The sequence below is a fragment of the Saccoglossus kowalevskii genome, chromosome 1 (genome assembly GCF_978046115.1).
Source record: "Saccoglossus kowalevskii chromosome 1, keSacKowa6.1, whole genome shotgun sequence".
Classification (NCBI taxonomy): Eukaryota; Metazoa; Hemichordata; class Enteropneusta; family Harrimaniidae; genus Saccoglossus; species Saccoglossus kowalevskii.
The window spans coordinates 16,445,644-16,473,171 of record NC_140641.1 but is presented as its reverse complement, the minus strand read 5'-3'; the positions used below and the strand labels follow the sequence as shown (position 1 = coordinate 16,473,171).

Genomic DNA, 27,528 nt, shown 5'->3' with positions numbered 1-27,528 from the left:
ATCGGGCTATCGTCGCGGCTGTCTAGGTGAACGGCGAGTAACAGTTTCATAAATTTCGGTTAGAACAGACTTCACAACACCATTAGTTACAACATGCCCAAAGTGTTTAAACACAGCACAGTATGTTTCAATTAAAAAAAAAATTATAAAAAAAAACATGAAAGGGGTTTCCAAATTTACAGTGTAAGCAAAATTAAAGTAGTTTAATTCAATGAAGTGTCATGAATTTGTTTTTGCGTATCTGTTAACTGACTTAATTAGTTGATTATTAGCGAATTGCTGTGTTATGTCTGTCATCGTGTAGGCCTATTTGAAGTTTTGGACGGAACTTGGCTCAGTGATTTGGAACTAATTACAAGATACCGTCGCTATTCTGACATCCGTAGTTATTAATGTAGTGAACGATTAATCAAAAGATATGACGTATTCAGTGCTTAGTTTGATTGGCTTTATGATTGAAGTTTACGCCTTAGAGTCTTTTTACTGCTTTGTAATTGGTCAGAGTTTTGAAAATGAATAAAGAGAGTTTGAGTTGGTCTTGGCGAATACTCCACGATAGACGCAGTCTAAGTCGAGTCCAGTCCGAGAGAGTCCAGGGGCGAGCCTTGAGAGAGTCCAGTCTTGGGCGAGTCTTGGTTCAGCCTTGCGACAGTCTTAGGGACTTTTCCCCAGGGCGCTGTGTCTTATAGAGTGCTCGATTGACCGACTAAGACGAGAGCTGAAACGTATTTCGTTGTGTGTGTCTTATTTGACTGTAAAGTATAAGTGACATTCCCGATCCCGTACCTCAAGGGGACGAGATAGAGAGACGAGACGAGATTCCCCCCTGACACGTGTGGAGAACCCCGTGGAAAAGAATTTCCCCCTGATAGAAGTTGGAACACCCTAAACTGTTTCCCGATCTTCTAGTTAGGTCAATGGCATATACATCATAATATTTACTTACGAGTTCCTAGATCAAGTCCCAGACTATTGTTTAAAATCACAATTTTGTTAGTAATGTTGGCATATAAAATTGGTTGCATTATTCTAAAAATGTCCTATCAATAAACACAGTAATGACACATTTATATCGCCGTAAAACACTCAGTATTTTATTGGGCAAAAGTGTATTTTGTGTGTTTACAATGTGCTTAACTTTCATCACCACTGTTTTGATCGAAAAAAGGTGTTTTATAGTAAAAAAACACAAAACGGTAAAAACGGTGTAAAACAGTGTACAAAGGTGTCCTGTGTATGAACACTTTATATAGTCCGGTGTTTTATCTTGAAACATTACATGTGTATTTGTTTTCTGAAGTGCTTCAAAATAAAACAGTTTCAAAGAAAAGTGTCTTAGTTACTCTCATGAACGTTTGTACCATGTCATATACGTAAACACTTATAAAACATGCCTAGTCGAGTGTTTCACCTTGAAACATTACACGTGTGTTTGTTTTCTGAAGCACTTCAAAATAAAACAGTTTCAAAGAAAAGTGTCTTAGTTACTCTCATGAACGTTTGTACCATGTCATATACGCAAACACTTATAAGACATGCCTAGTCGAGTGTTTCACCTTGAAACATTACATGTGTGTTTGTTTTAGGAAGTGCTTGAAGATAAAACGATTTGTAAGAAAAGTGTTTCAATACACTGATGAAATTGTGTACATGTCGTATACATAAACACTTATGAAACATGCCTAGTCGAGTGTTTTACCTTGAAACATTTCATGTGTGTTTGTTTTAGGAAGTGCTTCAAGATAAAACGATCTAACAATTTGGAAGAAAAGTGTTTTTTGTTTTGTTTTACTCTCTTGTGTCTTATTCATTAACACTTGGCGAAACATTTTTAATTTGGAGTATCGGGTTGAAACATCGTTTGATTTTGCTTTGCAAGTGTTTCAAATTGAACATATTCAAATCTGATTCTGACTCGTTAGAACACGAAGTACTTAATTCACCATGTGTCTCAACTTCTAGTTGGTAAGACCATATAGGTTGTTGCTTGACATAAAATTATTTTCCGGAGGTAATGTCATCACTTACCCCATTAATAAAGTTTTACGTCACTTTTGGTGATTGTCAAGTTGGCATATATACCGTAATGTTTACTCATGAGTCCTCTGACTTTTCACTCAATTTTGTTAATATTCCCTGCATACGATTGGATGCATTAATCCATAAATGTTCTATCAATAAAGACTACAATAACACATTGATATCCCTGTAAAACACCTAGTGTTTTCTTTTGAAAAAAGTGTATTTTTGTGTGTGTTTACAACGTGCTTAATTTTCATCAAAAAGTGTTTTAATAACTTCCTAAAACACTTTTCTAAAATTACTAAAACACTAGTGTTTTGATAGAAAATACAGGTGTTTTATTATATAGTACACATGTTTTTAATTAAAACAGTGTATTTTCAATTAAAACGATGTGTTTTAATAAAAAACATGGAAGTGCTTTCAAGATTTACAGTGTACAAATAAGTGGGCCCGTCCTAAAAAGCATTACAGGAAGTTAGACGAAAGAAAGAAACTAGAAAAATTGAGCACTGAAGATGGTATCATAATCACCAAAACAAGGTAAGCAAAGTAAAACTGGCAATGTTTTTTCAGTATATAAATGTAGCTGAAGGATAAGATATTCATTCGGAATAAAAGTATAAAATTATCCAGGTTGAAGAAACTCACAATTCATCAATATGTGGAATACATTGAATAAATTTGTTTTTATTAATAGTGTGAATGTAGTGTATAAGAATTTGAATTCGAATTTTGAATAGCATGTTGCATAATACAACGTCTTTCAACATTTTAATGTTTGGGCTTTAATTTTTCATTTTATATTAATAGATTAATTATTTTTCACTATGTTCAGTTGGTCATAATGCTAGTCATAATTGTGTGAACTGGATTACATCCTTTTTTACTATTTTTTACTGTTTCTCGGGAAGATGTTTGCTTCAGAGAACCTGAATCATTCTCCTTTTCATATTTGAAACAACATGTCAATGAAGTCTCACTACCTTTAAGTTGGCCACTGCTTAGCTCGTGCTGAGAATTTCAGTTTAGCAAAGTAGAGTTCATCGGGGATGTCTCAAAGGTTTCAAGATGTGTAATGGTTGATGGAAATTGAACATGGCGTGTACTGATCCATGCAAGAGATGTCACAAGTGGTCATGATATATTTGAACATGTACCACAAACTATAACAGACTTGTCAGTCATCACCCAACTTATTACTTTGGTAAATACGTGCAATATATGCATGGGAAACACAGACCAGGCATTCATTGATTTGGTTCAGAGTCGAGGTGGAGAGTTTGTAAAATCTGTTTCATTTGCTGGAGAAAAAGAAGTATCTGCCTATATTGAGGAAGATTACAATGCAAAAGCTGGGGATGGAACTATTTATAATTCAACTATTCGATCAGTTGATTGCATCCTGGTAACAGACAGGAAGAGATGCTGTAAGTGTTCATCTTATCGTAGCAATCTGCGATCACTGTCATCTAGAAGAAAAAGTCAGGGCAAAGAACAAAGCACGTAACGAGTTAGCGGAGTATGATACAACCCCACCATTAATGTGACTATAAAATATATGCGCATTATGAAACTACGGTCATCACACATGCGCACTGAGTTTGTTTAGGTGTGAAAGGTCACAATACGTAGTTCACAACCGGAAATTCAACAGATCACATTCCCTCTATAGAGGGACTGTGAACGGATGAACGTTTAACTTCACAAATTTCACATGTTTTAATTATTAGCAACTGTAAATAGAACAAGATTTCAAGTGCCTACAACAACAATTCCTAAGGACTCCTAAATAATATTATCACAGAGAAAGTGTCTAGGCATGCTCTTATTTCGATACTATCTTTTCTGTTGATGTTCGCCGATGTCCGGTGGTAAATAATTTCGACAGTTTTGGGTGCCAAACCCATGCACTAACAATGGTATCATTGAATAATGCAATCGTCACAAGTAATCATTGATTAAGTCTCATTACCATTACAAAAACAAAATCCACGATATTTCATCAGTTCTTCTTCAATCAATGTTATATCTGACAATTTTCCATTAAAGTTCGCCAAGATCTCCAGAAACAACAGCATTCAAACTAGAAGCCATTTTCAAAATTGTACATGCGAGGTTCAACTTTCGCTTCCGAACATGCTCCGAATATTACCGAATGCTCGAGATTAGCGTAACTCATTGTACGAAGGTGCTAAAAGCAAGGACAATGTTTATGAACACTGACAAACGATCATAGGGTAAAGCTAAAACAATAGCGTCGTGGCTCCTTCCGTTAGTACCTTCCATGATCTATCCGATATGCAGACATATAAGATTAGCTTAAATCTTAGTCCGTACTTCATGTAGCGTGAACATTATGACTTTCCTTTTAGTAACCGTGATATTACATGCATTTTGATTGGAGTCATAGTTAGTATAATATTAAATTAGCCTTAAAAGAAGGATGCAAAACTTTCTAATTGTATCGATATTTAAAATGAATATTCTCTTAAGTGTACTTTATTCTTTGCCGTCATCATGAAATATAATGCACATATTTCCCCCTGATTGCTGTCACTTTCATCATAAAAACAATAACTTTCACACTAAAAAAAAGAATTCCCGGCTTTGCGTTGATGTCATTTTGGGTTAATCATTGGTTGGTTGATACGTCTTTTGCAATATGATCGTTTATTGTACACTGTCATTGATTATCCAAAACACTCAGGATACACTCAGGTGTGAGATATATAGGTAATTACCAAAAAAGAGGTTATTAGATAACCAAAACATTAAACTCGTACTCAAATATACTATTCTATAGATGTATGAAAAATAGATTAAGAACATTTAAAATTGCTTAATTTGAACAAAGTAGTATCGCTATATTGATGTTTGATTGTTGATTATCATTTCAGATAAAAGTATTATTGTGTCATTCTAGTGACCCAAAATGATCGGTTTTCCGGGTACAGAAAAAATGGGAGTCTTGTGTATATTTCCGCTTCCATGGTACGCATTTGCAGACAACAGGATTATATACTATCCTTCGTATGCAACGAGGACGAGATATTATTAAACATTTAATTTACCTTGATGATATATCACATCGATGTGAAGTGAATCGCATGTTTCTAAATTGGTTTTAAGAGTTTGGGGTTAAAAGGTTCTAAGTTTGTCAACGTACAGCTTATTGGCCTCTGTTCCACTGTTTGCTCGCACATATGGATGAAGGAGCGACATTGCTACATATAAATAATTATTGGATAATTACCATCTAATGAAATCTTATGAAATGTTGGCATCACCGACTCTTTTTATGTTTTTTTTCCCGATATTACCATTCAACAGTTGTTCATTATACTTCCCCTCATTTGTCGTTATAATTTTCTTCATCCCATATTATCGTCTAAGTTTGTCTAAGTTAGACATTCCATTCAAATACCACGTCGACTTTCGAAACTTAAATTTATTAGAAATGAGCAGATCTTTAGAAAATACAGTACTAAGAAAATAATAAATAGCATGCATTTTAAAATGAGTAGGTTAACAGTGATGAAATTGTTTGCGTGTATCTGTTAATCGACATGGTTTGCTGATTACTAGTGAATGGCTGTGTTATGTCTGTCATCGTTTAGGCCCATGCGAGGTTCTGGACGGAACTTGGCTCAGTGATTTGGAACTAATTACGATATAACCGTCGCTATTCGGACTACTATTTCTGACAGTTGGTATTCGCAGTTATTAATGTAGTAAACGATTAATCAAAAGATATGACGTGTCCAATACTTAGTGTGATTAGTTGAATGTGTGAAGGCCAGGCCTTAGAATTTTAATACTGCTTTGTAATTGGTTAAGGTTTTAAAAGTGAATAAAGTTGTTTTAAGTTGGTCTTGGCGAGTACACGAGGAGAGACGCAGTCTAGGAGAGTCTAAGGCAGTCTTGGGCTAGTCTTGGGTCAGCCTTGCGATAGTCTTCAGAACTTTTCCCCAGGGCGCTGTGTCTTATAGAGTACTCGACTGACCGACTAAGACGAGAGTTGAAACGTATTTTGTTGTGTGCGTCTATTTGACAGTAAAGCTTAAGTGACTTTCCCGATCCCGTACCTCAAGGGGACGCGATAGAGAGACAAGACGAGATTCCCCCCTGACACGTGTGGAGAACCCCAGAGGAGAAGAATTTCACCGTGATATAACCTTGAAGGCAGTGGTTGTGTTGGAAACTTGAAGCTGCTCACAGAATGCTTGCTGGACAAGGAATGACAATACAAGAAGCAGGAAAACTTGCATGTTTGCATGACAAGTAAGATTAGTCATAGCACATTGGTGACGAATGTAGCTTAGTACTTAGTACTTTTATTGATGAGTTTTATTGATTGAGTTAGTGAAAATTTGGCCCCTGGTGGGATATACAAAATCACTATTTGGTCTATAAGGGGCATGGTTTTTGAGGGTTTTACCCTTACCAAACTGAAAGGCCAGTTACCCCCACTCCACCTCCGGGATTTGATTTTGTCGTTAGAAGTCCCCTGTTTGACAAGAAAACTGCCATACTTAATGTAAACAATTTTTCGGTTAGCGTGGCTTTAGTTCTCGAATATGACGACCCCATGTACGAGACAAGCACGTGTCAATCTATATGAATATTAAAAGTTATGCCTCAAAACAGAGCTGACTGGTAACATTGTAGTATGCGTGTTGCTGGGCTCGCCGTCGACTGAAAATGTGCAAATAACCGAAAAGGCCCCCAAGCGATTCAATAAATTGAAACTTCCCAAATTGAAAATAGGATTTTGATTTTCGTCGTTCATTTCAAAATACTATTGGGGAAAACTAAATGTCGTCACCGCAGGTATAACTTCGAAAATTACAGTTAAAGTCTAAATTGCTATTACATACCAAAATGTTAGATTCCACAAAATATTAGAAATCCGTCATTAGCCACAGACCGTAGATGTGTTATGTCGCCCTGTAACTAATATGCGAGTCTGGCAACTAAAATATTATTATGCAAGAACAGTGACTCGATCGCGTGAAAGGTGGAGGGTCGGCAAGGAGTATTTTCGTAAGCTGTAATTAATTGTTTTTATTCTCATAATAATGTAATTTAAATATTGAATAAAAAGCGTAAATTCGTAAACATGGGCAACGTGTGAAATGTAATCAGCTATTTTATTCGTCTATAATGTGTGCAAAGATTTTATTTTTTGTAAGTGTATAAAGCATTTCCCATATACAATGTAATTCATACGCATTTCCTATTTTGATTCTTTAAACACAAATTATCAAATATATTACAAAAAAAAATCTGTAAAGTGTAAAAACCTATTTTTACTGTATATGGTACTTTTATTTTATTTCCTGTAAAAACTTAAAAAAATGCCTAGTTTATTTCCTGTAACCGATTAATGTTTATTTATTTACTGATCCTGAGAACTAGCCATTGAATATGATGTCGGGAATAAATGGTTTTCTGAACAAGCTTTATTAATTATTGCTGGCAATATTCCAGTATGAATTGGGAGCAAACTGTGACACCAAATCTAGTCGTTGTATTGTTATGCTTCTAAAATTTTTTTTTTTTAAATAAAATAAATTAAATAGAAATATTATGTGTATTTTTGTATGTGGAAACATGGCTTGCCCACTAAAAAATATAAAGAAGTGTGGTCTGCAGTTCTTTTTTTTAATTTTTTCATTTGTGAAAGAAACTGGAGTGTAAACAATAAAACACTCACAGTGCAAGGCTAGTTCACCAACATTTCTATTCTCTTGCTTGAGTGTGAAAGTACATGGTTTAGTGACTACCTCTTATATTTTTAAATTTTAGAATTTTTTTTTATTTGGGAAGGTTCTTCTATAAAAATAGAACAGATGTAATGAAATCATTTTAATATTTTATTTTAATTTCAGAACTAAAGCAAATTCAATATCTGAGACGTATATCGTAGATGTATTCACTACGCCTAGGCTACCAAATCTATAGGAACAAGTTATAAGTCATGCCATAGTATGTTTACAGGTGAGTGAATTGTATACCTTCTCTAATTATAGCATAACTAGATACTCACTGCTGGTAATATTAATGAATTAATTTTAATATTTTATTTTAATTTCAGAACTAAAGCAAATTCAATATCTGAGACGTATATCGTAGATGTATTCACTTCGCCTAGGCTACCAAATCTATAGGAACAAGTTATAAGTCATGCCGTAGTATGTTTACAGGTGAGTGAATTGTATACCTTCTCTAATTATAGCATAACTAGATACTCACTGCTTGTAATATTAGATCTGTTTAATTCGTTTAAAAGATTCCTCTCATTAGTAAATAGCGCCCTCACTCCACAATATTTAGAATGAGTGGTTGGTCAAACGTTTGATGAGTCAGGTGCATCTATTGGCTAAGCTTGTTGTACATAGATGCAAATGAGTATAGGAACCATTAATGCTGTAGGGTGTACTGGGAGGGGTGGAGGATTTCATGTTTGTAATGACTGGTTGTAATGCGGTATCTCGCTGTTTTCAAGATGCAGCCTGATATTTGTTGCTTTCTTGGTTGTTCAATTGTGGCTAAAATTTGTGTGGAGGGTGGAAGATGTGTTTATTGTTTTTTGAGTCATTGTTTAGACACGCTGCAGCTTGAAATGGTATGGTCCAAATCCAAATTCGATATGGTAGTGTTGAATATCTGTGCGATATGGCAGTGTCATCTAAAAACCACACATCAAAATGATTTGTTTATTTATTTACTGTTGTAGATCCTGAGAACTAGCCATTGAATATGATGTCGGGAATAAATGGTTTTCTGAACAAGTTTATTAATTATTGCTGGCAATATTCCAGTATGAATTGGGGGCAAACTGTGACACCAAATCTAGTCGTTGTATTGTTATGCTTCTAAAATATTTTTTTTTAAATAAAATAAATTAAATAGAAATATTATGTGTATTTTTGTATGTGGAAACATGGCTTGCCCACTAAAAAATATAAAAAAGTGTGGTCTGCAGTTCTTTTTTTTTTATTTTTTTTCATTTGTGAAAGAAACCGGAGTGTAAACAATAAAACACTCACAGTGCAAGGCTAGTTCACCAACATGTCTATTCTCTTGCTTGAGTGTGAAAGTACATGGTTTAGTGACTACCTCTTATATTTTTAAATTTTAGAATTTTTTTTTTATTTGGGAAGGTTCTTCTATAAAAATAGAACAGATGTAATGAATTAATTTTAATATTTTATTTTACTTTCAGAACTAAAGCAAATTCAATATCTGAGACGTATATCGTAGATGTATTCACTACGCCTAGGCTACCAAATCTATAGGAACAAGTTATAAGTCATGCCATAGTATGTTTACAGGTGAGTGAATTGTATACCTTCTCTAATTATAGCATAACTAGATACTCACTGCTTGTAATATTAGTGAATTAATTTTAATATTTTATTTTACTTTCAGAACTAAAGGAAATTCAATATCTGAGACGTATATCGTAGATGTATTCACTTCGCCTAGGCTACCAAATCTATAGGAACAAGTTATAAGTCATGCCATAGTATGTTTACAGGTGAGTGAATTGTATACCTTCTCTAATTATAGCATAACTAGATATTCACTGCTTGTAATATTAGATCTGTTTAATTCGTTTAAAAGATTTCTCTCATTAGTAAATAGCGCCCTCACTCCACACTATTTAGAATGAGAGGTTGGTCAAAAGTTTGATGAGTCAGGTGCATCTATTGGCTAAGCTTGTTGTACATAGATGCAAATGAGTATAGGAACCATTAATGCTGTAGGGTGTACTGGGAGGGGTGGAGGATTTCATGTTTGTAATGACTGGTTGTAATGCGGTATCTCGTTGTTTTCAAGATGCAGCCTGATATTTGTTGCTTTCTTGGTTGTTCAATTGTGGTTAAAATTTGTGTGGTGGGTGGAAGATGTGTTTATTGTTTGTTGAGTCATTGTTTAGACACCCTGCAGCTTGAAATGGTATGGTCCAAATCCAAATTCGACATGGTGGTGTTGAATATCTGTGCGATATGGCAGTGTCATCTAAAAACATGGCATCAAAATGATTTCTGTTTATTTATTTACTGTTGTAGATCCTGAGAACTAGCCATTAAATATGATGTCGGGAATAAATGGTTTTCTGAACAAGCTTTATTAATTATTGCTGGCATTATTCCAGTATGAATTGGGAGCAAACTGTGACACCAAATCTAGTCGTTGTATTGTTATGCTTCTAAAATATTTTTTTTTAAACAAAATAAATTAAATAGAAATATTATGTGTATTTTTGTATGTGGAAACATGGCTTGCCCACTAAAAAATATAAAGAAGTGTGGTCTGCAGTTCTTTTTTTTTATTTTTTTATTTGTGAAAAAAACTGGAGTGTAAACAACAAAACACTCACAGTGCAAGGCTAGTTCACCAACATGTCTATTCTCTTGCTTGAGTGTGAAAGTACATGGTTTAGTGACTACCTCTTATATTTTTATATTTTAGATTTTTTTTTTATTTGGGAAGGTTCTTCTATAAAAATAGAACAGATATATATATATATATATACATATCACATACATATATTCAACATATATAATATGTGATCATTATACTATTCCAACCTCCTAACAGAAAACTAAATCGTTTTGGGAAACGGTGTGCATTCAGCTTTTTAAAATTGTATATCATCAAGACACACTGAGAATTCATAAATCTGTGGCAATCAGTAGTCGGGATACGGATAATTCTTCAATCCTGCATGGACTTCTAGTTATGGCCCTATTCTATGTTATTTTCTATCATTTCTGCGAGTACATGATATTTTTTTTGTACTTTACAGTTAGGTCTGTAGTCTGTCCAGTCAATATAATTATAGTAGATACACGGCAAAGACTTTCTCCGCGTTTCTGCAATCCAAAGTGAACAGCCTGGCATATATTTCACCATATACTCGTATATGTATGTATAGGGGGTCGTACTCTCTTTGTGTCTGTCACATAAAAAGCTAAGTAAGTAAGCGCGTGTCGGTGAATGGGAAGAAGGGAATTTTGAATTAATAGGGAACCTATCACAGCATACTGTGAAAATGCTGTGTAACAGGTGTCTGCCTTTGAACAACCACATCACATTGATTTACTGAAAACATGAATTTTGGAGGAGAGAAATAATATGATGGTATTGCCCCACCCCGACACTGCACCTTGTAATGGGCGAGTTTCAATAATAAACGAAGATAATAAATGACTTATGACGTATATTCTCATCAAAACATGTACTTTAACCCATTATGTGATTGCAAGTAAACAGCGACCACACCCGCACTCATTCATCTTAATACAACCAACTCATGCTAGGGCTATTGAATTATAGAAATCTGACATACAATAGAAAATAAATTATGAACTTTATATCGTAATTTCGCTGAGTTTGTCGTACTTCTTGTAGTGTCTGAGGATTGATACATAGTATAATAATTTTGTCATTGCACATTTATTTCTTATTTTTCAAATTCTCCAGATATTGGGTCTGCGGGTTGTTCAGTGTATGTATGGTTGTTATAAATTATAACGCACTTACCACATTGTTTCCACAAATGAAACGTCTTGTCTTGTCCCTGACTCATACTCAGATTTATAAAATATGGTATGCAGAACATGCCAGTAAGTGAATGTCCAAAAAAACCGAAATCCCTATCCTATTGTTTTAGAGGAAATATTATATCCCAAAGGAACCAAACTAGTACAGATTTATTGTAGCAATGCGACGTTCGTTTGACACGTAGGGATACTCTCACTCTGAATTCATTTAAAAAATAAAAATGACGAACAGTTGACTAGGATATAGTATACGCCCGAACACAGTGTACTTTCAAATTGGTATTGCCATATAAACCCATCAGACGTAATGTTGATACGTTTGAATATGAATACACAGAAAATATCTTGATTGGTGGTAAGAGGTGGTCATAGAAAACCTGAAGTAACATACGTTTGCTGGAACAGGCATTGTGTAAAAATAAGGAGCTAATTTTTATAAGGATGTAAAACTACATACTGATATAAATTTATAGAAAGATAAACTCTGCTTCGAATTTCTGTGAAGGGGTTATGTACTTGCGTACAATCGTGGGGAATACAGTTTCGGAATAAGTAAAGGGGTCGCTACGCCTTGCAATGAGGTGGGGAGTTCAGTCGTTCGTCATGGAACACAATTACTAAGTCGGTCGCATGTTGTGGCACGGTCATATATGATCTTCCTAGGGCAAAGGGAATTGACAAAGTTAACAACGTCTTACAGCGTTATATTCACTAATATGCACTTAAATCCATTTTGTGAATGGAATTTACACTTTTGCCTCTTGTATTTGCAAATATATATAAATATAAATCGGCCATGTAAACAAAACACACAAATTAATACACAAATACATAACAATCAAGGTGGATATTGTATTGTACTGTACGTGAGGCAGCATGCCGTAACAAATTGCTTGTTGCTTTTTTTAAATCGGTTGTAAGTTAATATTTTTCCATTGTTGTCAGTGAGGTCTCTAACGTATTTCACGCTATTAGCAAATCACGATACAATACAGATTTCCCCCTCAATAAATATGTTACGTTATTCGAGATATTCTGGTCTTGGAAATCTACATGTTTTTCGCTGAATTTATTCCAAATCTCTGGAATTTATGGGGATGAAAATACGGGGATGATGACTGTCATTAGTAATACTGAAATCAACCCATGGCCACCTAGTATATTGAAATAATGTGAGCCTAATGTGCATCTGATTTTAGTATTCTATTCACCCAGGAGAGTTGTGTTCACCAGTTTATAATCATGTTTATTTCACCTTCTGAATATAATTCCCTGTACTTTTTTGAGATGTTGTTTTCCCTTAAGAAATTAAATAAAACGGATTAAACTAGCTTGTCCTACTCCCAAAACGGAGAATGATATATTAGGCATGATATAAATCTACTACGAAACTCCAACACATTCTTTTAGCAGGGATTTGCTCCGAAATACGAGATCACGATACTAAATGCATGTACATCTTTATCTGTACATTTATCCCAGATATTTAGTTTTCCATTAGCCTGAATTGACTAAATTATAAATGACCCAAAACCATAACTGGATTGGTTGCCGCTTGTAAACCCTTTCTGCCCACCGTTGGGAGTATAACTTTTTTCCACGTTCAGAGATAAACACGACAACTTAGTAAATAATCAGACATGACATTCTAGGTGACCTTGACAGATGAACTGTTTCTTAGCATCAATGTAGTGTCGTCTGCATGAGCAGAGAAATTTTGTTGTTGGCCCGAGGAAAGGATAATTCCTTCATTGTGAACACTTATCCGAATATGGACTGCAAGTATTTCTATTGAAATAACGAAAAAAAAAACAGACAAAGGGCCTTGTCTAACTCCTCTGTGTAGATTAAACTAAGCAGTACGTACTATTACCGCTGTTCAATACTTATTTGTATGTTGGAGTAAAATGTTTAACCTATTGTATGAGCAAAAGGCTAAAGTTAAACGATTGCAAGACTTTATATAGAAATGGTCATTCCAATAAGTCAAGTGATTTTGCGTAATCCAAAAACAGCGTTTCTCCTCTATTGCTAGTTTGCACTGGCACGCACCATTAACAATATTAATTAGGCGGATATTTTTAGAGATACTTCTAACTCTAATAAAAGCAGACCGATCTTCAGGGGTAATACATAGCAGTATGTTAGCCGGTATAGTAGCTATGCAGCGCCATGCTAGCTTGCACTATGTATTGAGTAACGAGACGGCCTCCAGTTTGAACCACGCCCTCGTTATCGACGGGTGCATGAATGACGCTAACACTGATCGCATACAATAAATGGTTTGACCCCCTGAGTAGTCCATTGGTGTGCTATCACATTTGTTATTCTGTTGTTAGTGCAAGGACGTCTTCTATTTCACAAGTCTTTTTGTCACGTTGTGTCACTCACTTTAGTAGTCATGTTACGCGCCTTCAAATGCTAATATTCCTATTTCCATTGACTTTGAAGGTAATAGGTCACACGGCGAGTCACGCTAAACCGACCCACGTACGACCGCCTCTCAGCTTAGTCGGTTTATTTGTAAAGAAGAGTCAAGGCGAATATTGGTAGCTCGCCAGATATAAACTTTGTGTTTCTTCTAAGGGTGACTGGCTACAGGACGAGGATTCTCCAGAGCGATGTCACATAGTACGGCAGGTAAGTCACGTAAAGTATTAGGCGACGTAAAGCAGTGGAGACTAAAGGCATTGTGTGTGCTCTGTTTAGTTTGCCTAACGTTACGCGAGTCTTGGTTTGTGTACGATTTGCTTATAAGGGTTGTCAGGGAAACCTTCGTCTGAAAAAATGAGTCACTCGTTCAACGCTTTCTGGTTTTGTTTTAGTGGGTTATTAAAGCTTGGCACACCTTCCGGCAAAGGTAAGGTGACGTCGAGAATGTCACGTTTGTCTCCCATGTCTATTTAACGAACAAGGATACAATGACCGTACGGCTTCTCCGAGGGTATTATATTTGAGATTGAGGATTATTGTACCAACAGTTGTTTTGGTCCTCGCAGGTGGTAGTCTGTCTGGCTTTTTCTCCCAAACAACCCATAGAGTACGGCTAAATAAATGACAAAACAGTGACGATTTCAACCCCCCGACAGTATAACCGAAACCTCAAGGACAAGATCGTCTTATTTTACGATTATCTATTGTATATACGAAACAACACATCGGGATAAGAATGAGAATGGGATATGGGTACCTAATCGGAAACACTATATTTGTATTCTGAAATAAGGAGGCCGTAAAATGCAAACTGGCACGTAATTTGCAAACGGGCAATAGAGATCTAGTAATCCGAGCGTTTTCTTCCTTGACGACTGTGGTCTTTATGTGAGTAAATACTACTAGCGGAAATGGTGACGTCGGTGTCAGTTTCCAGGTAATATATAAACCATGGTGCGTTTGTAACCGCATTTTGCCATGGTTCTTACCTTGAAGTATGATCCGCAGCTTGTGTTACCAGACTAGACTAAATAAATAGACTAAATTGATTCTAATCTGCCTAAAGTATTTAAAGTTTATAAAATCGACGATGTCATTGGTAATTATGAAAATTATCCTTAGTGTACATACATTTCATTATGAATTATTCCTAAAATATTTCGGAATTGTCTTGTCAAAATTAGTTGTGCGTTTGTAACCGCATTTTGCCATGGTTCTTACCTTGAAGTATGATCCGCAGCTTGTGTTACCAGACTAGACTAAATAAATATCTAGACTAAACTGATTCTAATCTGCCTAAAGTATTTAAAGATTATAAAATCGACGATGTCATTGGTAATTATGAAAATTATCCTTAGTGTACATACATTTCATTATGAATTATTCCTAATATATTTCGGAATTGTCTTGTCAAAATTAGTTGTGCGTTTGTAACCGCATTTTGCCATGTTTCTTACCTTGAAGTATGATCCGCAGCTTGTGTTACCAGACTAGACTAAATAAATATCTAGACTAAACTGATTCTAATCTGTCTAAAGTATTTAAAGATTATAAAATCGACCATGTCATTGGTAATTATGAAAATTATCCTTAGTGTACATACATTTCATTATGAATTATTCCTAAAATATTTAGGAATTGTCTTGTCAAAATTAGTTGTTGCCATGTGTTTTGTTTTGTTTTCTGAAAAACGAAAGGATTTAACAATATCAAAATGGAAAGTCTTTATCGTAGTCACAGTTTTCTTTTTAAATAATTATCATTTGCACATTTACCTCGGAGACTTGGTTTCACATGCCTTCGGTATACCAATTGTACAATATGCAGGATTGTGTTTAAAACTGCGCTACTAAAATGACAACGCTGGTATATTTTAATTATTTTTTTTTTAAATCAAGTATACTGGGTACGTTCATATCCGACTTATATAAATGACTGCAACGATTGAATCTTTCGCAGTGCATGACCTTTTTACAGGTGCTGTTTTCCTCATTAATACACAGTATACAAACAAGCGTTACCGAGGCAAATATTTAAAGAAAAAAAATGAAGTAAATCCAAAAACGTTGTTGATACCTATAGAAGTATGTGTGGAGAATTTTATAGGTTGTATTCCATTTAAAAAAATCAACGGTCCGTTAAACAGACCCAAAAAACGAGCGAGAATACATTCGTTGCATTGTCTGAGACGAGAAAGAAAATGACGTCGTTTGAATAGAAGATTCATCACACTTTATAATTGTGTGAACTGCTGCTCAAAGTAAAGAACAAAAGTGGACTTCCGCAAATATCTACCTCTTATTAACAGGTAGTCACGGCCGAGTAGTTGTCACCAGGGGGCGGTATATCTCGGGGCTGACTTTGTCATTACAAGAAGTGCAATGTATATATCGCTTTGATTAACATCTTAACAATAATACCCAATCTAACTCACTGTGAGCCACAAAAAAGTATCATTCAACCATGTACGATGAATTCTTTTCAACTTCAGGGGTGTGGCTATTTTTTCTTGGCGTGTTAAGGTAGATATTTAGCATTCAAACAAATGATACTGTAAAAGCATCTATTTTTAATCATATTAATCGTAATTTCATTATTTTGACAGTGAGTTCTATTGTTATTTCGCAAGTTCACATGTATTTCATTTAGCGGACTATGCCTATCAACGAAAATAAAACGCAGTGGACAATTAATACATTTACAATATTCTATGCTATTGTTCACAGAGCAGTCCCCCCCCCCCAATGGTCACCAAACTACTTTTTCGCGCAAAACACTGGTGAACATCTATCCACAAAATATTAGGACATTCTGATGCTTACACTTCATTTAACATGGCTACCTATTGTTTCACAAACATGTCCCTTTTTTGCATTTTTAAGATGATAACACATATTCAGTTTTAGGGAAAAAACGAAAAATCAATAATTGTGTAACACTTTTGAAACAAACGATTGTGATAAATGTGACGCCCCCTATTGGATAGGTCGAATACCCGCGACCTACGAGTATTTTAATAAACTAGCATTTCATCGTACAAACAAACTATTCACTTGCACAGTTCTCAATAATCAACGTTAAAATGTTTCAGACATTCAAATAAGCAAACACTATTCATACATTTCAGCTACTGCCGTGTGTCATGGACGTTAGCCATGCTTGGAAATATTATATTCAACTCTTAGAACGTGGAACTAAAGTACACCGACTGATATTGTAGTCTGAAAATGGCAACGTCCCCACATTGTTGTCCTACCCCGGATCGTTTTTTTATTTGCAATTATTCATTGGTTATTTATTAATTTACACAAAATATAATCGTTGACTTATTATTTCCGGTCACTGGGATAACTTATGGGCACATGGTTAGGGTGGGTGCTCTGCATGGCGTGTATGGATGGCGGAGTCTCTTTAGTTTAGCTGCCGACTGGTAGTTGACCGAAGTATGTGTCGAAACCATTATGTTGAAACTATGTCACGGAAGATTCATATGCATGCCGTCACAGCACGATGTCTTCTTCATAGCCAACAAAAAACCTTGTCTAGTACGGCTATGTAAGTTATTAGAAAACCTCGATGAATTGTCTGTGATTGGACAAAGGAATATTTTGTGACAAATCACGACAGGTACTCGTATATAACGCATTTATTCACATGAACTTGTCTTTGAAAACATTTGTTGATCATATTTGTCAAATGAGAGACATCAGGTCAGGTAATACGTCACACTTTCAGGAATATTACCTATTAGGCTAAATCTGGTGCGGGTTGAAGATCCGCAGTGAGAAAAAAAACTAGGTGCCAGTAATGTCCGGCGTCAAATAGATGTGAGTAACTGAATAGGAGTGGTCAATGAATTTAGTAAGCAAAATCGTGTCGATCGGCTTGAACGGTTATTCACTCATATGCAAATAACTACGCTGGGGTACCAACCCTAGTAACCTTTGACCTGTATTATCTCTTTTCACCGTAACTTACCTATTGACACTGGTTGTGTCATTGGAGCTATCAAGTCGACGCATGTCTGCCATTGCAGCGTTTTCCAACCACATAGGCCGCAGTAAAGAGAGATACACATATCGGCAGTATCATGGCATCTCAGGGAACGGAAAAGCAAATTGAGCTGGGCGAAATTAACGATATATGCATGGATGAATTCAGGGAGGAACGTCGCCTTATCGACAACAGCTCCGGTGATGCTGCTTCGTCCATTATAAACGACGTGCCTCCAGTCAGCGAAGACCCTGGTAAAGAAGATGCCCGATCAAGTAATTTCAGTTTCCTGCGATACGTATTCGACTGCGTCAAGTGTATATGCAATATGCGCACCAGAAAAGACGGCGATATTGTGTCTAGCGGCAGCAGTCATTCCAGCTACGGGTCAATCGACGTCGACGTTGGTACATCGGAAGAAGGTGACGAAACTAGCTTCCAAGACCGAATCAAATGCGTTTTCCAGACTATCAAGGACTTCTTTCTGTCAAAAGAATCCGAAGTGACAACCGAAGACGACGGAGATGCTGCAAAGAGCGCGGCAAAAACTGTGGTGGAAAACATCGACTTACCAATCGGCGACAAATTCCGATACAGCTACAATTCCGCAGTTAATATCGTATTTCTTATAAGTGTCATATACAGTGTTATCAATCTCAGCGTTGAGGCTGGTAACAACAAGTATGACGTCATAACCATGGTGTTGAACTCCATCCAACTCGTGGTGGTCACTGCTGTATTCTGGGTCAGGACCGAGACGAACTTTGGGGGAAATCTCTCGAAGAAGATGGGCGACAAATGGACAGGAACCTCGATAGAAAGTATAACAGCGGAACTAGCCATATATCCACAGATAATAACTGACATGCTCGGCGTTGTTGTTGCTCAGAACTATCTTTTCCGCGATCGTCAGGATCTTGATGAGTTCGCTTTGTTTGTGTCATCTCTGGCAACCTTATATTCGCTGTACACAACGAGACTGTTTGCCTTTTATAAGGTACTCAAACAAGTGCTGCTGAAATTTCCAAAGACACAGGACGTTACAGGGACTTCAAAATCACTTATAGTCCTGCTTCCCTATCTATTCAACACTTTGGGTAATCTGGTCGTGTTTACTCTGATGTTGTTTCTCCTCGCCCGCCAGATGGCGTTAGATAACCACGAATCGGAAGACTACATCGTCACTTACTACACCTGGATTTTCATCGCGTGTCAGCCTATTCTACCGCTGTTCAGTGTGTTCTTGTACGTGACCGTGAATGCAGGATGGGTGTTGGAATTAGCTGATGCGATAAATGTCGATGCACTTTCGGGTAACGATGGCGATTCGGAAGAAGACTCCACCAAGCGATTGCAAGAAATTGACAGATTGGAGGATAGGTACGAGAAACGCCGCCAGCGCCCTCGCATGGCTAGGCTGAGATTTGTTCTGCATAAAAAATGGGTCACCTTATGCATTGTAATTTGGGGCGGGCTATGGACACTTTATTTTACGACGGTGTACCTTTCCCCGGGGCTACCAATATGGTGGTTCATAACCATCTGCGCAGTCTCAGTGGTCATAAACGTAAAACTGTTTGCGACGTTCATATTTGTAGCGTTCTATCTGCTATGTGTTCTGCTGGCTGGTTTGCTGCTCTTATGTGGTGGTTGGATTGCTCTGTTTGTTTACCACCAAAGACAGAAACGAAAAGGCGAGGAGGGTAAACATACAAAGATTCAGTAAAAGTAACTACTCGTACGCGGCGATGGCGCCGTGGATTGCGTCGATAGCTTCAAATCTGAAACAGCTAGTCATAGACAGGACAACACATATGTAATAAACATCCCGTGTATAACTCTTCACACTAAAATAAATTAATATGCCCGGGACGCCACGATTTTATGCATGTAATTATCATTTAGAAATGTGGCCGTATAAATATATAAAAAAAATATGGCTTTGAGCACTCACGAACATGCATCTATACTATAACAGAGCCACTTCACAACCATCTTGCAGCTTGCACAGTACTTAATTCCCGTATCGGGAAGAGTTAATGGAATTGATTTTTAGTTTTAAACCTAACAATAACAATTGATATGACACCGACTAAAATAGATAAATACAGTATGATATATCATGGTACTGAAATAATATAAATAATAATAGTATCATCAGAAAACAAGGAACTAGTAACCAACCAACTTTGAATGGTTGCTGCAAGTATAGATAACATCAACCAGTCTTACCTCAGCAAGGTTTTACCTATTTAAATAATACATAAATTAGTATAATATTATTAGTAACAATGATGGACAAAATAAATAATTAACAATTTATGAATTGCCTTTTTTCTAAAGCACTTACATAATTTTATTCCAGGTATAATGACACTCGATGTGCTACGCCCAAGCCTGTCATTTGCAATTGTTTCGTCATTATTTACACGACCGATATGCTACTCTGATATGTGTACATGGGAACAAGGGTAGCTCATGATTGCACTATGATTATTTAAAGTCACCTCTATGAATAGCTTTGTTTTGACGTAGTTTCTTGCGGCTTCGTTACTGTGACTCATCCTAAAGCGCCCGGTGAGCCGCTTGTGTGTCCCCGTGTATATTAACAAATACTGCTGGGAGCAGTATAACAAACAGGAGCGTTTGTCCCATGAAGGGTTAAGGCATATAACCCCCCCCCCCCCAAATAGTGCGATGCGTGGGTGATAATACGTGCCGTAACCAACAAGTCACTATGTACCACGGCTATCACAAATTCGGAAGTTTCCGCAAATCAAATTGCCACAATACATGTAGCCTAATTTGTAGTCAATTTATGGCATCCCTTGAATTGTCGGCACTTTGATCATATAAGATTACGCCATAACTGAATTGCGACATATAAACACAGTAATTTTAGAATGCCAGGGGCCAACTAATCAAAGTTGATAAAATATTGATTGAATATATTAAATAATAATATATAATGTTAGAAATATTTTTTTTACTATTCTCGCTAGACTGAGAAACTGAAATGGGGATTATTTTGTTATATAAACTGTTATTGGAAAGATTTGCTTAAGCCCTCTTAACCCGAACCCTAACACTTCCGTCCCTAATGCTTATGCCCATCCAAATAACTATAAGTGTTCTGAATGGGGGACATATACAATTGAATTAGGGGGAGAAGCATTAGAGAGGAGGGTTAGGATTAGAGTTATGGATGAGGTGTCATAAAGAATTCGTATCGCGAAGTTCAGACAATGTTCATTTATTTGTTGTTTCCTTGAAGCCGGTCAACTACGGCGAGTAAAATTTGTGTATCACGTTTCTTGTGGCTGAACCGAGTGGAGGTATATCTAAGTTATAATAAGATTAACATTTGCCCTTACTCAAATATTTCACCATATTTCAGACAATCTCAAATAAGTTAGTACTTAAAAAAAATACACTTGCCAATCAGTTCTTCGATGGCGCGACGTCGACTGTGGCGCTGGCTTTTATAATACTCTCTTTCTATCGAACACTTCGAATTCATACGCCCAATATCACCTTGTTTCAACTCGCGCGAATGTAGTGCATTTTAGTGTTGTCATGGGAGCCGTTCACGCTCAGAGTACCGATATCACGATTAGCATATCCGGGTGTGTCCGGGGGGTATGTTTACGACCCGCGCCCTGATAATAGTCGATAATCTAATGTTTGAGTTTACATAGCTCGCTTGAAAATGCAGAGATTCAGAAACAAACATGTTCCATGCATGACTAGACATAGCGAGACAAAACCGGCCACGATAAAGGACTTATTATTAGCGACTGAATTTTACATATACAATGACTTAATGCTTAGTGTTCAAAGTAAAACATATATGCTTTTGTCTGGTATATTTCTTCGATAGCAACATCACTATATGCTTTTTATGACATCGTGTTAATGATAATATTTGCCCCTGGAAACAAACATTATTGAACAAACGTAACGTTGGACTACCAGATAGAAGTCAAAAAATGTCGACTGTTGCACTGAACTGGGGAAAACTCCCTGTACGCACAGCACCGTCACATATATAATGCGAAGGTAATTATTACGTAATATTGAGTAGGTATATAGATATATCGAATTTCGTATTGATAATTCAAATAATTTTTAAAAACGTCGGCGTTTGAGACTGACGCCTGTATACATTGAAGGGCCGGTATATTAACGGTCGTACTTTCACAAGGAAATAACTACGAGTGAATCGAATCACGACAATCGTGGGTTCACATCGAGTGTGATACACACCTGTTGAATGACGTACTGTAAATTGAATCATAGCGTAACGATTCCCACTGCCATGTAACAATTAATGGCTCCAGTGATTAAATGAAATTAAACCATTGTCGTCATTTTACGAGCAAGGTATTTTAACAGCATGTTTTATGTTGACAACCTAGTAATGGCATGTTTTGAAGTCGACCGTCGACCATGATTTAAGAATTCTTGTTGAATAACACTCAATCTAGATCTATTGGTACTGACAACATTAGAGCATGTGTTGTTGTTACTACTGCGTGTTACTAATATCTACACTGTGCATCTATGTATTGTATGATTCTATACGGTGGTTTGGTTCAGTTCACACAGACCATAGATTTTAGAAATACAAGGTATATTTGTAATGACTCAGGTTGACTGTGACGGGCATCTTAAACGGCGGCGATGTAAATAAACACTGCATTTTACACGTGTTGTGTACGTCGCATGGGTCCCCAATAGAACACGACGCCTAGCGTGGGTGGCCACCATTTATTGCCCGACGGCTGTCGGAAACCAACATCCACTATGAACTTGTGAATATTTTGTTTTTGTTTTATATTGCTGCATGATTCCAACTATTGCTCACATGAGAGGAAGACTAATCACTCTAAATTCATGTACATTCTCGTAACAAATTTGGCGGCGTGTGGGCCTTTTATTTTAAATCGATATATAACAATGCCCGCTCAGTGGATTTTAACGTTCGTAACCAGTGGCAAGAAACAAGTCAGGAAAATTCATTATGTACGATCATGTGGACAAAACAAGTCGACCTGTGCCCATGGCGACGGCACCACGTGACACACACGACCTTTAGTCTGGTTACTGATCGATATAACAGACAATACCACCAGCGTTCTCAGTGACTTAAAGCACATGCTAAACAAAATCCACCTGCTTATTCAGCGTAAAGTTTCTGCCGACAAGGCCGTTGTTTCGATGCAGCAACCCAATCGTATTAGGTAGACAGTGTTGGATAATATTCGAGGTAAAGTTCACATTTAATAGTATATAACCTTATTTTAAGTCTTCGAGTCAACCCGACCTTCCCCTATTGCATTACTCTCTCGAAGTAGCTTTAACGATCAACGTTACGGTATAATGTTTGCAAGTGGCTGCGCGGGTGGGTGAAGACGCGGCCGATACGAAACGTATATTGCATGGTTATTTGAGAGAAATCAAAATAGAAATAACTATCCCCGATTTACGTCGTATTCCAGTGTTGTTATATCTCGGGTAGTTAAATGACAGTGAGTTATGGTGGTTCGTTTGGTAGGCAGTGGGTGACAAATTCAAGTTGCATTATCCGGCATCACCATTGATTACATGCTAGTCTGGTAGTATTAATTTGGTTATTGTACAGTATGACGAAGAGAACCACCTCAATGCCTCCCGGGTTGTGCCTTCAAAAATCAGCTGCGAATTACTATCATCCCGGGGACAGAAGGCGAAATTATTGTAAATTGCAGAGATATAATTGTACGTGAAAAATATAATTATAAATTTATGATGCTTTCCATCTCATTCCCTGTGCGTAGTTTCATTCAAAACATAATTAACAATCTTAAATCGTGAATTTCGAAGATGATTGGGTTTCCCCCAATATGCCTTCGAAACATTATACAACATGGAAGTGTATATGTTTTTTTATAGTACGCCGTGTGGAATTTGACTTGGAGACTAAATGCGTCACGACAAACAAAATTGTACGTGAAAAATCAAGGTGAAATGCATATTCAAAATGCGTTTACCACCATTTGAAAAATACAACAACTCTCCAAAGATCGATATCCCAAATAATGTATTTCATTATTTAATTTAATTAACAAGTTTTTTTTTTCAACTATTATCTTTCAAGTAATATATATATATATATATATATTGGTTAAGGTCAGTAAACAATTGTGTGTATCTAATTGACATTGATTAGGATTAAGTATTTTATGAAGAACAACTTCTGTCAATAAAGCCATGTTCTGCCTACTAGACACACTATTTGGTAGTTAATTATGCAATACGTGTGTCACCATGGAAATACAGCCTGTAAAAAACAGGAGTAACTGTACTCCTTGTTACTATGTTTTCCAATCGAGATACAGCCTTGGCATTTCTCTCGCCGGGTTTTACTACCAACGCCCGGACCAACGGTACGTATGCGAATGGGATATTTCTGACTAGATACAGCAATAAAATATTACAAAGTGTTATCAACATTAAATACAGAAATGTCTATGTCGGTTTTTAGACAACTGTCCTCATCTCGTGCTGTCGCGGTGGGAGATGTGTGTCGCCATGGTGATTTAATAAGCAGTAAAAACAAGAATCACGACTCTAGTGATAACTTATATATGGATCTGTCTAAAGTCCATCTACTAATATATCGATTGTCGTAAATTGCTACCTTATTACAAGTTTGTTATATTGTCGGATTTTTGAAATTCTTTGAGACACCGAGTACAAATTTGAGTGCGTAAATGTGGATCACGTCAGAAATACGCGTACACAGAGTGTTTATGCCGGTCAGATACTAGTAGGAGGAATTGCGTGCCTTTTAGATAGATATATTGATGATTTAGTGGTCTGAGTGTTGACTCACGTCGACGATAACCTTATCATGTTGCTTATCAGTATTATCTGATAATGTTTTTACTGTGTAAGCCATGAGGTATGCAGTAAGTTTTGATGAACTGACTCCCGTTCTTGTTATATTAAAGAACGGTAGATGTCGCGCAGCGCATGTTCGAATTTCTTGTAAACAGACAATGTATGCTTGCTCGGGCAGATTAGTGTGCAAATTTGCAGTGACTAGGACGAGTTAGTTGTAAGATGATGGCAGTTTTACTTCGGGGGAATTTTTACATTGCGAGTTGAAAAACATTGATGTTCGGTGCACTGTGACTGCGCGTTTGGATCGTTCAAAATCTGTCATACCTCCCGGTTTGTTGACCCCATGTCACGCAATATGCGCAAGCGCACACGCGATGAACGAGCAAACTCTATCAATTCGGGAATTCCCCTAATAAATCTGTATCCACATATCGACGAAATCAAACAGAACGGTACGTGCTCTTCTGCGTTTCCATGGTAAATAGAACATGAAGTCGAGTGTTGTGCCGGGTTTTCGTGAGAAATTGCATAATTTTACTTAATGTTAGTCATGAAATATAAATTGTACCCCCAGACAGTATAATGATCGACTTAAACAAGTTGGGGGTCACCAGTCTGATTTTTGAGAAAATAATGGCTGTATTTTAGTGGTTAGTGGCCAAATGCTTAAATAGATAATAGTCAGTAGTATAACGTTTTTACCATAGGTTCCTATGGCAGCGATATTATACCATATCTCAAATTGCAGCCTGGTGACATAGGCTGGAGAAATTATACATGTATATTGTTGCTGATGGGCCACTTTTTGTTTACCTGAATTATTTCAAAAAACCTTGGTTCTAAAAAGTATCAACATTTTTTTCTTCAATATTGTCTTCTATGGAACTGTTCTGAACATTCACAGCTCCATGATTTGTTTCATAATAAACAAATGAACATTGTCATGCGATTTATGACCTATTATTAGTATGTCAATAATTATGAGTATGTTTCTATTTTAATCTACTACGTGATGTGAGACTGCAAAATCTATTGGTTTAATTTTGAAATTAATCTGTTGTTGTTACTGGTACGCTGATTGGTGTATCTAGCTCCTTGGCGCGCCCAATCAAAATCATTCAATTTAACTGAGATCAAATACAGCGTTTCCGAACAAATTCACGCACGGGTTCGTAGGGGCGGCCAGGCATTATCTTTTTGTATCTGAAGAAGTTCATTTCTTATTTTTGTTTATTTTTGGTTTAATTTGTAGCGATATGACTAAAGATAAGGAAGAAACGCACACCACTGGACACAGAAGCGACCGGAAGATATCGCCGATAGAATATTGGGAAGACGAAATCGACGAATTTGAAACGATGGAAAAACAAAGCGGAGAACAGTCACAAGATGGAAACAGTGTACAAGAGACCCAGTTACCGGGACAGAATTTCAACGACCCACCTGTGATTGGGTACGCGGAAGAGGCCGCCGCGGTGTGTGAAATTGAATCCTCAGCCCCTCACCCGGGTATGAACTCGTCGAAAGAGGCATGGAATCTAGAATCAAAGACAGGCCAGGAAAAGAGGAGCTCGAATGGAAAAATAAAAAGGATGTTTAATTCTATTAAATTCAAAAGGCCTACACGACGAGAAAAAAATAGAGTGAAAAGTTTGCAGTCATAGAAACCGCAAAGTGGCATGACAATGAAATGACCTGTACCTTTGAACAGATAGGTGTATTTAAAATGGTGATTAATCAAATGTGCTCGGTACTCACGACTGGAGAACGATTTGGAGTACACAGCGCCACCAAACTGAACGACCGTCCATTATGTTATGACTGATGATAGTAGATGCGTTTCATGATGATATGCCAGGCAATTTGTGCTTTTCTATTACGATGCCTGCATGGTTGTTTTAGTTTCCTTGCAGTATATTATGAAATATTGCGAGTTTATAAAAGCGAGCAGTCTAGTACTCACTTTCCATGAATTTCCATTTTTCGTTCAATTTGTGTTATTGATTTATTACTTTCTAAAAACGCTGATTACGTCATCCGTGAGAATAGAATTAAGTCTGGCACTTTCCAATATACGACTAGTTTGTTTCAGTGTCACGTGGTATTTTCTCCAAGTACGTCAAGCACACGGCTGTCTCGTTCATAGCCAGACGTGTAATAATCGCTAAAATCGTCCTCCAAATATGTATCCATAAACACCACTGTATGGCAGGTAAATTTTTAATTTCGAATCTTCGTGAAAACATGAAATGTTGCATTTGTTTGTATGTACAAGACTGTGACCAAACGAGTTCACGAACGAGTCCTGGAGCTGCTGGCGTAATCAGGCAGAATATCACCATACACCGGAAATTCTGATGACCTTCTATTAATGTCGCTAATGTGCGAGTGAATCCGATATTTTATATTTTTTTTTATAAATGAACAATGCAACTTATCAACGGGGAATAGGGAGGGGGTCCGCACTAATTGAGGCCGTCAAAGTTAACAGACAATTTACGGTTTGCTGTGACATTTGATATTTTACCTAGCGTCATCATATTCTGGACATATCCACCGTATCTGCCATAACACCATGTGTTTGAAGGTACATAGTCAATTTGTATTCTTAAAG

General features: G+C 36.7%; 1 protein-coding gene across 2 annotated transcripts; it reads left to right on the top strand.

Annotated features, from left to right (window-relative positions):
- The first annotated feature begins 14,098 nt into the window (after positions 1-14,098).
- LOC146750395 (uncharacterized) lies at positions 14,099-26,877 on the top strand. Of its 2 annotated transcripts, none has more exons than XM_085499604.1 (2): positions 14,099-14,240; positions 26,167-26,728. In XM_085499604.1, the coding sequence occupies exon 2, from the start codon at positions 26,171-26,173 to the stop codon at positions 26,576-26,578; it is 408 nt and encodes a 135-aa protein (XP_085355730.1). In that variant the 5' UTR covers positions 14,099-14,240; positions 26,167-26,170; the 3' UTR covers positions 26,579-26,728. The 2 variants fall into 2 exon arrangements, with proteins under 2 accessions (XP_085355730.1, XP_085355735.1); XM_085499609.1 differs by lacking the exon at positions 14,099-14,240 and adding an exon at positions 23,210-23,295 and having other exon boundaries at positions 26,167-26,877.
- Positions 26,878-27,528: the final 651 nt, after the last annotated feature.